Consider the following 15,652-nt stretch of genomic DNA (forward strand, 5'->3'; position numbering starts at 1 on the left):
CAGTGCCCGAGGAGGCCAGAAGAGGGCGTCGGATTCCCCCCCCCCCAGCGGGAGTTACTACGGGTGTGAGGTGCTGCTGGGAACTGAACTGTCCTCAGCAGGCATTCTTCACCTCTGAGCCAGTTCTCCAGCCCTGTTGGGTTGTTTTTAAAACTAAGGTTTCTTGGAAGTGTTGTTGCTTTGAGTCCGACTCTGTGGACGTCAAGACACACCTGCTTTTGAGGAAGTTGCCCTGACAGGGAGACCCATAGTAAATACTCAAACCCTTAAAAATCAGTTTCCTTGGATCCACACAGCTGCTTTGTGTAATCAATCTTACGAGGGAAAGCAATGCTCACAGAGTTTGGGTTCTGATGTGCGACCTGACATCCGGTTGTCCAGCCATACAAGGAGGTAGCAGCTGTCAAATTTTTTCATATTTGCTAGCTTCACAACCGCAGTTTATCCTAATTCCTGGGGTAGACGATCCTTACGTCCTCATTTTAGAAGACAAGTACGTCAATCAGGTGGCGCGTTTTTCACCCTTTGTATGTGGTCTTTATATGATTAACTTCTCTATAGGTATCCACATACATGATTTTTTATTTTCTCTAAACTCCTCCCCCCAAAAGTCCTAGTACAAGGACACTTGTTATACATGTCAATCTAAATAATATTTTTAAAGATGTGTTTTGTTTTGTGTGTGTGTATGTGTGGGTTCAAGTGTGTGTATATGCACTTGTGTGTGTGTAGGTGCCCAAGGTTGCCAGAAGAGGGCACTGCATACCCTGGAACTGGAGTTACTGGCAATCCTGAGCCACCACGTCGGTTCTGGGAAGCAGGTCTTCTGCAAGAGCAGAAAGTGCTCTTAACCACTGAGCCATCTCTCCAGTCCCTTAAGTGATATTTAAAAAGGATCTTGTAGGCATAACTCACGGCCCTGAAAAAAACCTTAAAAAGTATATGCAATGTGGTACAAAATATAATGTACAAAAACAGCCCATGAGGAAAGATCAAGAGGGAAAATCATTTGGGAAAAACTCCTATCCAGCTAGGCTGTATATCTTAAAATCAAAACAAGGACCTGGAGAGATGGCTCCCTGGTTAAGAGTACATGCTGCTCTTCCAGAGCACCCTAATGTGGTTCCCAGTACCCATAGCAGGTAGCTTACCACCGACCACCTGTACTCCCAGCTCCAGGGAATCCCCTGCCGTCTCATGGCCCCACATACATGCGGCACACACACACACACACACACACACACACACACATCCAAGTCTCTACAGAGTTGGCAGTGACTCTTCTACATTGTAAACTCAGAATGATGAGGTGGCAAATCGCACCTCTGCTTCTCTGTTTTTATTATCTGAGCAGTGCTATATGCTCCAAGAAGTTTGCCTCTTGCGGATGACAGAATAAGTTACCAGCAGAAGCGATTAAGACATGGCAGTTCTTTTGCATTGGAACTGTCTGGCTGTCTTTAAGGGGAAAAGCCCCATAGCTTTAGAGTGGATTCAACCTTTAGTTTTCACTGTGTCTCCAAGTCAAGATGAAATGCTGACACCAAGACAGAATAGATGGTGTGCATGAAATGAGTCACATGTCTGAAGCCACCAGCTAGCGAGAACAATCTACAGGAGAGGAAGGAACTCGAGTGACTCCCCCCCCCCTACTCTTCTTTAGTCTAAAAGCCTTGAGTAAAAGAAGATTGAGTAAAATATGGAAAACAACAGATGGTCCCTGAAACAGTCAGTATCCAAGCATATGCAGAATCCAGGCTGCTAGTGTGGCATTTCAGTTTAGAGGGCTCTTCTTTGTCTCTGCTTCATCATCTCTGCGCCATCACAACTTCAATGGAGACACTTGACTTTTATTTAGGTTTCTTACTGGCCCTCCCTGGGACATTTTCCTTGGTGGTTTAGATCACAGCATTTATTTCTACTTTTTTTTTTTTAAAGATTTATTTATTATGTATACAACATTCTGCTTCCATGTATATCTGCACACCAGTAGAGGGCACCAGATCTCATAACGGATGGTTGTGAGTCACCATGTGGTTGCTGGGAATTGAACTCAGGACCTCTGGAAGATCAGTCAGTGCTCTTAACCTCTGAGCCATCTCTCCAGCCCTATTTCTACTTTTTATCAAAACATTTATTTAAAAAATTTTTTTTTTCTAAGACAAGGTTTCTCTGTGTAGCCCTGGCTGTCCTTGCTCTATAGACCAGGCTGGCCTCAAACTCTGATATCAGCCAGCTTCTGCCTCCTGAGTGCTGGGATTAAAGGTGTGCACCACCACTGCCTGGCTAAACATTTATTCATTATTTTTTAAAACTCATAACTACTATAATCCCAGCACTCAGGAGGCAGAGGCAGGGTAAATAAAATTTCAAGGCCAGCCCGGGCTACAAAGAAACCCTGTATTAAACAAAACATAGGTCAATGAGATGGCTCAGTGGATACAGGAACCTACCGCATAAGCCTGGTGACCGGAGTTCAATCCCTGACACCTATGTAAAGGGAAGAGAGAACCAACTCCACAAAGTTGTCCTCTGACCTCCACACATGCCAAGGATCCAGCCAAGATTTTCATTTGCTCATTTGACAAGCATTTCCTACACTGCGTACGCATGGGACAGGCACCTTTCTAAAGGCTGGGACTCTGGCAGGGACAAAAGCCTCCACCCTCATGGTGCTTGGAATCCAATGCTGGGACAACAGAAAACACTTGAGACTGTATTTTTAAGATCTAGCAGAAAGTGTTAGGAACGAGAGAAGAAGGAAACTTTGAGGAGATGCTATCTGAGAATGAAGGAAATCAAGGAGGTGACATTTGAACAGGGGTTTAAGTGAAATGAGGGGCAAGCCTTGTAGACTGGGAAGACATGTCCTAGGTGGAAGTGACAGCAAATGCAGAGGCCTTGAATGACGACCCCTTCTGGGACTCTTCCTCACAAAACTCACTGAAGGGTTGGTAGCAGCTGATGTGTAGCAGGAGCTCAGCAACAAATACATCTTTGGGACAGACAGATGAAAGTCATTTCTTCCCATTCCTGTACACATCTATGTTACCCTTTCATCTGGGACGTTCTCTTTGTTGCCTACCCAAATGCTTTTCTCCCTGTCACCCCACACCCCCACTGACAGCCTAGGCTAGCCTCAAATTCATGATTTTACTGCCTCAGCCTCCTGTGTGCTAGGCTTACATGTGACAGCATGTTCTGTTCAACCAGGATAATGGAAGAAAGGAAGGCAACTGGAGACCAGGCAGCAGATCTTGCATAGCAACAGCTTGTATCAAAACCAGAGCTAGGCATGGCGGCACGTACATTTAATCCCAGAACTCAGAAGGCAGAGGTAGGTGGATCTCTGTGAATTCTAGGCCAGCCTGATTCACATAGCAAGTTCCAGAACAGCTACAGAGTCAAAACTTGTTTTGAGAAACCTTGTCGCAAAACAAAAACAAACAAAAACCTTAGGCATGATGGTGCCCACCTGCACGCCTAGCATTCAGGAGGTGGAGGCGAGGACGTCAGCACCTGCTTGGCACTCTGTAGTGAGACCCTCTCTCAAGCCCAAATAAAACAGCCTCCAGTTTAATGTTGGGCTTCGCTTGCTTGATTCCCTGGCCTTGGAGCACGGGGACTGCACATGCTAGTTTTCAGTATGCGTGCATGCCACAAAAGGGTTCCGCAGCTACAATTCTGAGTGATACAGCCAGGAAACTCTCAGTCAGCTGTCTCAGGAGACGGACACTGCAACCCTGAAAGCTCACCAGGCTGTCAAGATACACAAAGTAGCCTCTGCGTGTTGTGAAGCAACACAATCCCAACAGTCCTCATCCCCCATGGGGGAGGGGGGGCAATTTGCTCTTTCTCACTGCCCCATCCCAGCACTCACAAACAGAATCCTATGACATCTGATTTATTTGCCCTGCTTCTGCCAGCAACTACTACTCCACATCTCCTGTGATAACTGCCTTGATTATAATGCTTTCAAAATTACAGTTCTGCTTGCATTTCACTTCTGAACAGTTCCAGAATATTCACTTGTCCTTGTCCCGTCACAAGTGATAGCCAGTCACTTCTGTCTGTCTCTATGGCACACCATAAATATGTCCAGAAGCAAAACACCCGAGTTATATACTCACCAAGATTTATATGCCTTTCATTTTTTATTACCAATCAAAAATAAATTCCATATATTGTTTAGCAAATATTATCATTGTTTTGTGACAAAAGACACAAGAGTCATAACAACAAAACTCCCCGAGAGTCAAACTCATAACAATGCCAAAATAAATCACAAAAATATACAAATTAAAATCTTAATGCAAAATAAATAGGAGTCACTTGCTACGGCAACTGTGACTTGCCTACCCACTTGGATGCCACCTGTGAAGTCTTCCTTACCTGGGAAGACATACAGACCAGGCCAGTTCCAGGGTATGGCTCAGCCCAGGAACCAGAGGTTGGAAGAGGAAGTGAAAAATTGCACTGGGAGGAGGAAGTCAGGAGACCAGTAATATTTGGAAACAATTATGACCCTCTGCAAGAAGTGATTCTAAGTGGGGGGGGGGCTGGGAGGGGAGGGGGCCTGTCTGTTGGTGGTGACTGTGTATGCAGAGAGGTAGCTGTGGAAGTGTGCGCACCTGCTACTTTTGCCTCACACCCACCGCATGGTTTTGTTCTACCTGGTACTTGGGTCTCTCAGGAACACAGCGGAGCAGCTCCTCTAGGGACATGGGAACGTGCTGTACCTACGGAAAACTAAGGGTTTCTTAAGGACATGAGGTCTGGTGTCTTTTTTCCCTTGCGATTGAAAACCCCTTTCTTTGCCAGGCTTCTAGGAGTAAATTCTGTGAGTGGAAGAGACCTCAGACTGACCAGGGGTACAAGACACCTTGGTCCTAGGAGTTAGGATTCTCTGAGTACACAGACAGCAGAGTACTTGGGGTGACAGGACTCCACTGGCTGAGGAAAGGAGTGGATATATATTACACAAAAGGCCTGCGGTCTTACTTCCCTGGATCTTACGTACCAACAAAAGGGAAGATGTGGCCCTTGGTCCTAAAGTCTCCTAACAATAGAGGTGTGGAGCTCTAAACCACAGCCTGATTCTACTCTGGTTTCCCAGGGTGGCAATTGGGGTAGGATTTCACATGGTGTACATTGCTTAACAGTACCAACAGTGTAAGCCCAAGCTTAACTTTGTCCTCTCACTAGGGTAATCCTCAGGCAAAGAGGACCGGGCTAGCCACTGCATGCCATCAGGTGAAACCCTCCTTTCCTGGGGGTCCTTAAATGAGCAAATGAGGTCGGGTGGGATCCTCAGCCAGCTACACAGGTAAGGGTGTGATAACCCAGCTTGGGTGGCTTCCAACATGTCCTGTCCCCAGTTCCTAGAGGGATAAGTATAGAAATCAGAATGGGGAGTTGGGGAAGAAGTCTCCGTGGGTGAACTGCTGAACCCTGATTCTTCTTGCAGGTGTGGGTGGGTATAGCAGTAACTGCTAACACAGATACCTACAGTTACATTCAGCCCTGGAACCAAAAGGAGTATCCGGCAAGTCACCTCTAACGTAGGTGCTGTCCCCTCCAAGAGGAAACCTTTGGTAAAACTGAGGGCATGGCCCAGAAGCAGATAATCGACTGTAGAGCCAAAGACCATGCCTAACTCTTGGAGCCAGACCCTTACAGGAGAAAATTGTCCAAAGAAGAAGATGAGAGCCAGGGGGTGGTTCTCGGCTGAGTCCTGACTCACCAGGAAAGCCTGTGGACAGAGTTCTAGGAGATCCCTGGATCTGGTAGTTGACAAGAGTAGATGTAGTCCTCTCTGTTGCCAGGGTCATCATGTCAGCCTCAGTGACCTTGGTGCATGTATCCTAGCAGTTGATGTCAGGATCATTTGGATCTCTTTCTAGGTAGAACTGTCTTTCCCCCAGGAGTCCCCTCCTGTGGGCTCCAGGCCCCCACTGCTGTAGAAGAGTGGCTCCTTGAGCAACAGATGCAGGCTGCAAGGGTTTGGCCAGGAACACATTATGGCTGTTGCTTCCTGGGGTGAGGAACCCTCCTCCCCTTTTAAAGTTTGTAGGGTTTCTTGAAAAAAAATTTTTTTAACATAAAGTTCCTTAACCCTGTCTTCCCTTCCCAAAATGATATTTAAAAAGAGGAGCAATGAGCCTAGCTTTAAAATCCTCTCAGTGTTTAAAAAAAAAAAAAAAAAAAAGACAAAAACATCCTTTGCTTACTAGCTAGGCAGGCATCATCTCAGAGCTGTTAAGAGGTCCCCATCTGCAGCCAGATCCCCTGGGAGGGATGCCTAGTTGCTCAGTCACGCAGGATATCAACCTGCACCCCTTCTAGCCTAACAGGCTCCCTGACGTCATATGGGCCCACTGGGGAGACCCCTGCAGGGTAGGCAGGAGTCCCCGGGCCCTCCTGTCAGATAGCACCCTCCTGGGAGGCTCTGTGCAGCAAGGAATTTCGTTCATTGAGAAGAGTCGTGGTCTCATCCACTACAGGCAGCTCAGACTTCTCAGAAAAGTTCTCTGAGCAAGTGGCACAGCCATCCAAAGCGAGCTGAGGGCTGTTGTCCATGCGGGAGGCCATCAGCCCATTCTGGTACTGCTGCCTCGTGATCTGCAGAGCGAGGGAGAGAGAGAGAGAGAAGGGTGGGTCTGAGATGCAGGGCTGAGATGTGAAGATCCACCTAGACTGGGCCAGCAGATGGAAGATGGAAGGAAAAGTGTTCTGGGGGCAAACGAGAGGGATCTGCAGGGAAAGGCACCTGCCACAGAAGCTTGGGGGCCTGAACCCATATCAAAGTGGAGAGAGAGAACTTTGTTCTTTGTCCTTTGACCTATGCGCACATGTACGCATGCCTCACCACCACCACCATCGATTGTCTTAGGCCAGGCATGGCGGTACATGTCTGTAATGCCCACACTCAGGGGGCTGCAACAGGAGGTTTTCAGAGCTTGAGACTAGCCTGGACTATACAGTCAGACCACGTATGTCTCAAGAAAACAAGAATGCAAGAAGAGCTAGGAGCATAGCTCAATGGTACACTGTTGGCCTGGCACGCATGACAGCCTGGATATATATCTCCAGAACTACAAGAGAAATACAACAAGTGACATCTAAATTTTTTTTTTTTTTTAAGAACAAAACTAGTGTTCAGGTCTGGACTGCCCATGCTAGCTCCAGAACAGAGCTGTCTAAACGCACAGGGCAGGAGAGTAGAAGTGGAAAGCTGTGGGAGGTAGCTTACCTTAATGTACTGCAGGTCTGTGAGCGCTCGGACACTGAAGTCAGACACATACTGGCCCAGAAGGCAGCTGCCAAACTGGTTGCTGCCTGCCATCGCTGAGGAGGACGGCATGTCTGCATTGCGGTCTGGGTAACTGAGGGAGGCTGAGCGGCTGAGTGGAGTTGGGTGGGCTGGGGACCGGTCTGTGGGGACAACAGATAATCGGTACAGAGCCTGCCCTAGTGCCCACTCCAGCTCCTTGCCTGACCACAGCCATGGACATGAGGACTCCAACCATGTGCCCACCAGGAACAAGTCACAGTTCACAGGGGCAAACAGAAGTACACACACAGAACATCTAACTGCACAAGGTCAGCAAGTTAGCGTGCTTAAAAGTGTCATGTGTGTTAAGAATGTCACCCAAACAAACCAACCAGAAAATAAAAACCAAGACATTTATGGCTACAAAACCCCTAATTAGTCAATATAACACAATGACTTTCCTCATGTGACAGTCAAACCACTATCCTGTTTTAACACCAACTTACGTCGTGACCAACACTTAAAAAAAAAGAGAGAGAGATGGCTCAGTGAAGAGAGCTTGTTGCATAATCACGAGAATTTTTGACATTGGGATTCCAGCACCCATGCATCAAGCCTGGTTTCCAGTCAACATCAGTAATTCAGTTTTTGACAAGGAATTTGGTAAGTTCTTCTGGTCTCCACACAGAGGTGCACACACCTACACATGCATATATTCATGCAGACATGAATAAATAAAAATGTAAAATATTTTAAAAACTTTTTGAAGCAAGGTCTCATTACACAGTCCAAGTTGGCCTCTAACTCAGCCTTCCTACCTACCTCCCATGGGTTGGGATTATAGGCACATTGCACCATATCTGCTTTAAACTGTGTATTTTAAGACAAAACACACATACTAAAAGGAAGAACACACAGGCTGAGCTGAGTGGCACATGCCTGTAATCCCAGGACTCAGGAGGCCAAGGTGTGAAAGATCATGAATTTTAGGCTAGCCTCAGCTACACAGTGAAACCCTGTCTCAAGGAAAAGGAAAGGCATACAGTTTGCATTCTCACTATGAATCCTACCCTGGCAACATGGTACCTGTCACAGCCTACAGTGCTTTTTTTTTTTTTTTTTTTTTTTTTTTTGAGACAGGTTTTCTCTGTGGCTTTGGAGGCTGTCCTGGAACTAGCTCCAACTCACAGAGATCCGACTGCCTCTGCCTCTGCCTCTGCCTCTGCCTCCCGAGTGCTGGGATTAAAGGTGTGCGCCACCACCACCCTGCCCGCCGCCTACAGTTGTCTTAAGGGGGTCAAAGGTGTGCTGTACATGTAACCCCAACCCTGGCAAGGAAATGGGCTAACAGGCCCTTGTCCCAGAAAGCCAGAGGTCCCAAAGGCAGCACAGTCCTCCCTCCCCAGGCAAGAGTAGTGACTGGAGTCCAGAGGAAGAGAGAAGAAACTAGATTATCAGCCATCCTTGGCTCTTAGTTATGAGAACACTCAGAACAGTGACATGCACAGAGAAGCTAACTCTGAAGAGGGAGGGGGGCTCAATCTGAGCAGCTGGGAGTGGGCTGAGTGGATGGGCTTTCGGTAGCTATGAAATGACTAGACACTAAGATAGGGACAACACATTGGAGACACAAAGAATGCAGAACCCAGTGACTCAGTGGACTGACACAGCCTTTAGCCAAGTAAGACTATGCAGGTACCTGCCCAGGCTGTGACTGTCACTTAGAGAAAACTAGGAACATGCAGTCTGATGACTCAATGACTGGGTAGTGGCTCTACTACTAAAACCAGGAAGCAAGAGGCTACTGGAAGACCATGTCCAGGGAGGGAGAGAGGACGAAATACTGGCATTATTACTTAATATTGTTATACTAAGCAAGATGGCTCAGCAGGTAAAGGTGCTTGCTGACTCACCTAATGACCCGAGTTCAATCCCCTGGACCTACGTAGTGGAAGGAGAGACTGACTCCCACAAGTGGTTCTCTGACTTCCCATGTGCACATACGCACACTTGCTTGTATACACACACACACACACACACACACACACAAACAAAAACTGTAATAAAATTTTTAAAATATTTCATTTTAATTATTTGAATGACATGACAAGATGCTCTTTAGTTAATGTTTACTAACATAACAACAGGAGCTGACTTTGCTTGTTTAGTCCTGGGGACCAAACCTAGGGCCTGTACCACACTAGCCAGAAGCTCTATCACTGAGTTCCCAGTCCTACCTGGCAAAGATAACCAGCCTGGGCTACACAGTAAGTTCCAAGCCTTTCTAGGCTACAGAGTAAGATTCAGTGTTTAGAAAAAAAAAATTATGAACATTGTAAGGTGCCATGTGGGTGCTGGGAACTAGACCTTGGCAATCCACAAGAACAGTTCTCACTCTTTTTTTTTTTTTTTTTTTTTTAAGATTTACTTATTTATCTTGCATACAGTGTTCTGCCTACATATATGCCTGTATGCCAGAAGAGGGCACCAGATCTCATTATAGATGGTTGTGGTTGCTGGGAATTGAACTCAGGACCTCTGGAAGAGGTGCCCTTAACCTCTGAGCCATATCTCCAGCCCCAGTTCTCACTCTTAACCATTAAGCCATCTCTCCAGCCCCTGTTTTTAAAACAATTTTAAAAAATCATTTATGTATTTTATCCGTGAGTGCTCTATCTGTATATACACCTGCTTGCCTGAAGAGGGCATTGGATCTCATTATAGATAAGCCACCATGTGGTTGCTGGGAATTGAACTCAGGACCTCTGGAAGAGCAGCCAGTGCTCTTAAACACTGAGCCATCTCTCCAGCCCCTTTATTTCAATTTTTTTCTTTCAGTGTGTGTGTGTGTGTGTGTGTGTGTGTGTGTGTGTGTGTGTAACGTGCATGAATGAACATGCATGTGGGTGTGTGAAAACTATGGTTCTCATGGAGGTCAGAGGACAACTTTCAGAAGTCGGTGTCTCATTCCATCAGGGAGTCTGGGGACTGAACTTAGGTTGCCAGGCTGTGGGGCAAGAGCTTTTCCCTTCTGAGTCCTCCTGCCTGCCCTGATGAGGGGATTTATGGAAAAGCATCCATTTTGGGTACAAACACCAGGGTTCAAGCTATGGATGTATAAACTCCTGGCCATCCATGAAATAAGATTAAGAACAGGAGAAGGTGGGGAGGCCAAAGCCAGTGAGTGACAGCTAAGTTTCCATTTTATTTATTATTTTTAAAATAGGGGGTCAGAATAGCATGTACTGTGAAACACTAAGAGAAAAATTTACACACAAAAAAAGTAAAAATTGAGGGGCTGGGTATTTAGCTCAGTGGTAGAGTACTTGTCTAGCATGTGTGAAGCTTTGGGTTCCATCCCCATAAACACACACACACACACACACACACACACACACACACACACACACACACACGGTGAGAGTTAAACTAATTATAATCCAGGTGTGCTAGCCCTTTAGTCCCAGCACTTGGAAGGCAGAGGCAGATACATCTCTGAGTCCGAGGCCAGCCTGGTCTACAGAGTGAGTTCCAGGATTGCCAGAGCTACACAGAGAAACCCTATCCCGAAAACAACAACAAAAACTAATTATAAAAATATAAACCAGAACTAACTGACTGGCTTGTCAAGTTTTAGAGCTGCCGGGGCTCACGAGCTTGGCCAGAATCTGAAGGCTGACTGGGTCCTTCCCACGTTGCAGCTGGAGTACATGTGGGGATCTTCAAACTAAATGCCTAATTGCTCCCATGATTCCCAGGAGAAGCCAACTTCAGAAGCAGCACCTGCCATTTGTTTTTTTCCTAAGTACTCGCTGGTGGGGATGTCACATTTTAGTAGTTATAGAGAAAACAGAAGTAATGAAAGTTGGACTCTCAGCATATTCTATATCAGTTATCTCACTTATTGCCCCCACCCCAAGCTTGTGAAGTGGGTACAGTGTTAGTTCCATTTTTCAAGTGAGAAGAACAAGACCTGGGTGGAGTTTAGCTAAGAACAGCACATAGAGATGCAAAGGCATGACCTCACTCTGGGGCTTTGCCTCATCGTGCTGTGCTGTAGTCTCCATCTTTAGGCTATGAAGAAGGATGAGGAGGTCTAAGAAAGCTGACGGGTGACATGCCATCCCGCAGAGGCTTTTGAGTGGGCTGGAGCAGGGTGCTGGCCAGCGGGGCTGTTTCCTCCAGGCTACAGCAGACACAGGCTGAGCACGCACACTTGGCTTGCTCAAGAACAATGCTCGACTCCCAAGTCCCTCATCTGAGCATTGTATATGTTTGTGTGTCTGTTGGGTGATGCTTTCTCAAGTAGTGAAGGTCCTTGAGACAAAACCCATTAGGAGTCAGGCTGGACCCTAAGTGTGCCTAGGAGCAAGTCTCCAGGTTCCTATGGGAGCCTTTAGAGCAGCTGCAGTACAAAGCTCTAGCAACAGGTGGCACTGTGCACTTCTCTAGCATGCCTTGTTACCTGAGAGCCAGGAGAGCAGGGAGTTCAGCTTGCCAGGGGAACACCCAGCCTGCACAGGAGGCGCTGGAGCAACAGAGGAGGAAGTCAGTGACCTGGGAAGGGTCACAAGCCACAGGAACAGGATGGAGAGGCGATTCGATGGGCCAGGCTACCTCAAGCAGGGTAAGCTGGGAGTGGGGCACAGTCCCATCTCTGGGACACACTCAGATGGGAAGGGTGCACAGGCAGACCAAAGAGCCCTATGCAGAGAAATGCCCAGAGTCATCTCCCCTGCCTTCCAGCCACTCCAAATGTAATGACCGAGAGTCAAGTGACTAAACCCAAGACCCAGAGAATTCTCTGCATCAGCACCGGGAGGAATCCCTTCTGAACAAGAGCTCCCCAAACATCAGGAAGCTAAGGCAGGAGGATGAAGGGTTCCAGCCCAGTTACAAAGCAAGATCATTCCAAAATATCAAAAATTCCCTAAGCAAAAGGACAAGGATGTGCTCCATAGGGACAGGTCAGTCTTTCTTAGACCTGACAAGTTCAGGCGAGGTAGCCCAACTCGTTTGCCCTAGATCTTGCCCCCGGGAGCCTGTGATACCCTGGCTCTTCCTAATGCATGGACAGAGAAAGCAGTGGTCTTGCTGTGTTGATATTCATGGATACCCTGGCCCTGTGCATTGGGAGCTTCCTGTCAAAGGACAGTGGTAAGCATAGCACAGGGATTCTCTAAGAGTTACAGTCAATACTCTATTGGCATAGCTGCTCTGGGCACCAAAGGTTGCTTTTATTGTTTCCCCTGCAGTAAGCTGGCACCCCTCTGCCAAGGTCAGAGTGTTCACACAAGGAAAAGTCCAGGAGGGTGAGGCTTGCTAGAATGTTGAAGTTTCATCTTTCTTCAACATGACCTCTTAAATTAACGGGGGACACCTGAGCCACCCAAGACCAGAGGTCATTCTTGAGGGGACCCAGCTCCCATTGGCTGCCCCTACTATCAGAACCAAACATGACCAAAATGTAGTAGTTGAGGCCCTGGAAAGCCAAAGTCATCTACAACTTACCCTGGAAAACAGGCTCTGAGCTACCTCCTGACACCAGAACTTTGTATACCCCAGTTCCCCAGTCCCTAATCCTGCATGTGCCTCCCATCTTGCCCTGATGTTTTAGTCAGTGATGGTACAGGGGTTTCCGACTGGTCCATTTTAATCTCATCATGCTGTCTGCAGTCAAAGGTGGTTGATCGTTTCAATTTCCAAAGGCCATGAACTGCCTGACTCTCTGTTTGCACAGTCTTCTCACAGCAGTTAGCTGGTCCCCTCACTACCTCAGGACACTGTCTCTGCCTCTCTTGCCTTCAGCCTTCCAATGGGGAAGGTCATTCTGGTCCCCAGGCCTGGCAGCTCTGGCCCTTAATTTACAAGTGTCCAAGGGTCACAAGGACCTGGCCCACAACTCACCCGAGGTTACCGTGGATAGGGCCATGGTCCCATAGTAGGAGAAGGCGCCCGTCTCAAACTTCATGTTCTCCTTTCCTGCTTCTACTTCCACCTTCCCCTGAAAGAACACGGGGTTAAGATTATAACGTGGTTCAGAGACGTGGTTTGAGGCCTGTGTGGCAATAAGAGAGGAGTTAAACTGAGGCATCTCTACAAAACAGGGAGGCATGAACACTGGCCCTGGAGCCCTGCGGCATTCAAGGCCTTGACCTGTGGGCACAAGAATGGCCTCTCGGGGAGACTGTGGGAAACCCGGAGCTCAGGTTCAAGGGTAGGCTGCACACTCTCTTGGGGCTCATCGGAAGGTGGATATGCAGGTGTTGGATGGGAGCCCTGAGGCCCAGCGTCAAAGGCTCACCTGCAGGATGAGGATGAAGTAGTCAGCCGGCTTGTTCCGGGTGTACAGGTAATGGTGGATGTGGTACTTGTTGTGCTCATCAAACTTGAGTTCCTGAATGACGTCTGGGTATTTGAGCAGCCGGAGGAGGATTTTCTCTGATATCAGAGAGGGGCTAAACTGGGGTACCTCTGCAGGAGAAAGAGGAGACTTCACATGGGGCTAGGACCAGGTGGGGCCCTGGGGCTGGCTCACTGCTGTGCCAGGACCGAAGTGGCCATGGCCACTCTGTACTAGGATGGCTTCCTCCCTGCTTGGGCTGTTGCTTCAGGCTACACCTCCTTGGGAAGGGCCACACTTGGCATCTGCTGCTTGGATGGAATCTTTCGGCCTACATGGCTCTAGTACTAACAGTCATTACCCTGGGCAGATAACTGAACTTATGTGTCTCGGTTTTCTCTTGGGTAACATGGGGACAAAATGTCCCTGGGTGGTCTCATGTTCAAGTCAGATAACATAGCATTTAGACACACTCTTCCCTTGTATGAAGTGTTTCTACAATTATTACTCTCTGCACCACCACCAACTAGCCAGAAAACACAAAGGGAGAGGAATCTTGCACCTTTAGCACGTGAGCCAGAAAGGAAGCTGGAGTAAGGGTGAGGGCATGGGTGGCCAGTGTTGTTCTGAACTATCACCCAGATTCCAAAGTGTGCTTTGAATTAAAAGTGGTAAGAGAGAGATGCCACTGGTGTACAAGTCAGCTCCGCAGGCTGACCTGTGGGCACAAGGTCTTCCCCTGCAGAGAGGGAAACTGAAGGAGTGAGCATGGTGCTGGGAACTGGCTCTTCAGGGCAGGTGAGCAGGCCAGGGGTGAGCAGAGTATATCGCAGGGCCACAGCCTGAAGGGCCTGCAGCTCCCAGGTACTCCTCCCTTGGATGTCTCAGTGCTTGCTTTGTAAACTATCGAGGTTGTTTCTAGAAGTCTGTGACAGCCACTCATGGTGAACAAACCAAAGAAGGAAGAGGGAGCGATACCCAGATTCTTCCAAAGTGAATGTGTTCCAGCACTCACTGCTCTCTCTCTCTCTCCACGGGAGGAGGGGCCAGAGGGTTACTCCCTTGGTGACTGTATTTCCACACACTGGGGAAGGTGCTTCCCACACTCTTACCTGTGGCCAGGAATCGATGAGCAGCCAGAAGGAGCTGAGGTGAGATTTTTACTTTAAGTTCGTTGTCAGCATCCTTGAAGGCAGAGAAGTCACGTTTGTTCTTCATAGATACCCGTTTCCGGGTTCGATTGTCAGCTGTAAGAGGGAAGGACTGGAATTGAGACTACTGACCCCTGAGGACTAGAACCTGACCCCCTAGCTCCCGGGCCTCTTTCCATAGAGAGGGCAGAGGAAGCATAGTGTTCCCCTGTCACCACAGCCTAGCTGGCTGAGGGCACCTAGCTGGCTACTGGGCATGGCTTAGGGGGCCAGGGCCTCCATTACCCCTGCATTGAAGTCGTTCTACCTAGGGACAGCAAATTTCAGACATCAATGGGGTTCTGGGCTGCTGGAGAGGGCTGAACTCACTGTACATGTCCGACTCATCCAGGATCTCAGACTTGATGATCTCCTCAATGACGTCCTCCAGAGTGACCAAGCCCAGCACCTCGTAGAAGGGGTCACCCTCACCTTCATTGTTCACCTTCTGCACAATGGCCAGGTGGGACTTCCCTGTAGGACAGCCAACACACTAAGTCAGGTATGCAACTCCCCTCAATGCAAGTCAATCCATTCAGGGTTGAGTCGCTGGGTAGAGACTTTGCAGTTTCTTTTCTTCCTAGGTTTCTGATGCTTCTTCCACAAGCAAATGCTGCTCTTACGAACAGGAAGAACCACAGTATTTTTAAATGCATCACACTTGGGACTCTTAGTTTAAAGAGGATGGAAACTGGGTATGGTGACTCACATCTGCCATCCCAATACCCAGACGGTGAAGGCAGGAGGATTGCTGCAAGTTTGAGGCCATCCTTGATTACATAGTCAATCCCAGGCCAGTCTGGACTATATATAATCCCCATCACATACCAAAGAAGAGGGAAAAAA

At 47.9% G+C, this 15,652-nt stretch overlaps 1 protein-coding gene across 1 annotated transcript in view; it reads right to left on the reverse strand.

Annotated features, from left to right (window-relative positions):
• Positions 1 to 4,135: 4,135 nt before the first annotated feature.
• Cnnm4 (cyclin and CBS domain divalent metal cation transport mediator 4) overlaps positions 4,136 to 15,652 on the reverse strand; it is a 40,497-nt gene continuing 28,980 nt past the window's right edge. The window contains exons 2-7 of the mRNA XM_027386865.2: positions 15,137 to 15,280; positions 14,729 to 14,863; positions 13,578 to 13,747; positions 13,181 to 13,277; positions 7,253 to 7,434; positions 4,136 to 6,621 (exon numbers count right to left, since the gene is read on the reverse strand). Coding sequence (XP_027242666.2) covers positions 6,424 to 6,621; positions 7,253 to 7,434; positions 13,181 to 13,277; positions 13,578 to 13,747; positions 14,729 to 14,863; positions 15,137 to 15,280 — 926 coding nt within the window. The 3' untranslated portion in view covers positions 4,136 to 6,423. The remainder of the gene's footprint in view (positions 6,622 to 7,252; positions 7,435 to 13,180; positions 13,278 to 13,577; positions 13,748 to 14,728; positions 14,864 to 15,136; positions 15,281 to 15,652) is intronic.

The sequence above is a fragment of the Cricetulus griseus genome, assembly GCF_003668045.3.
Source record: "Cricetulus griseus strain 17A/GY chromosome 1 unlocalized genomic scaffold, alternate assembly CriGri-PICRH-1.0 chr1_1, whole genome shotgun sequence".
NCBI lineage: Eukaryota > Metazoa > Chordata > Mammalia > Rodentia > Cricetidae > Cricetulus > Cricetulus griseus.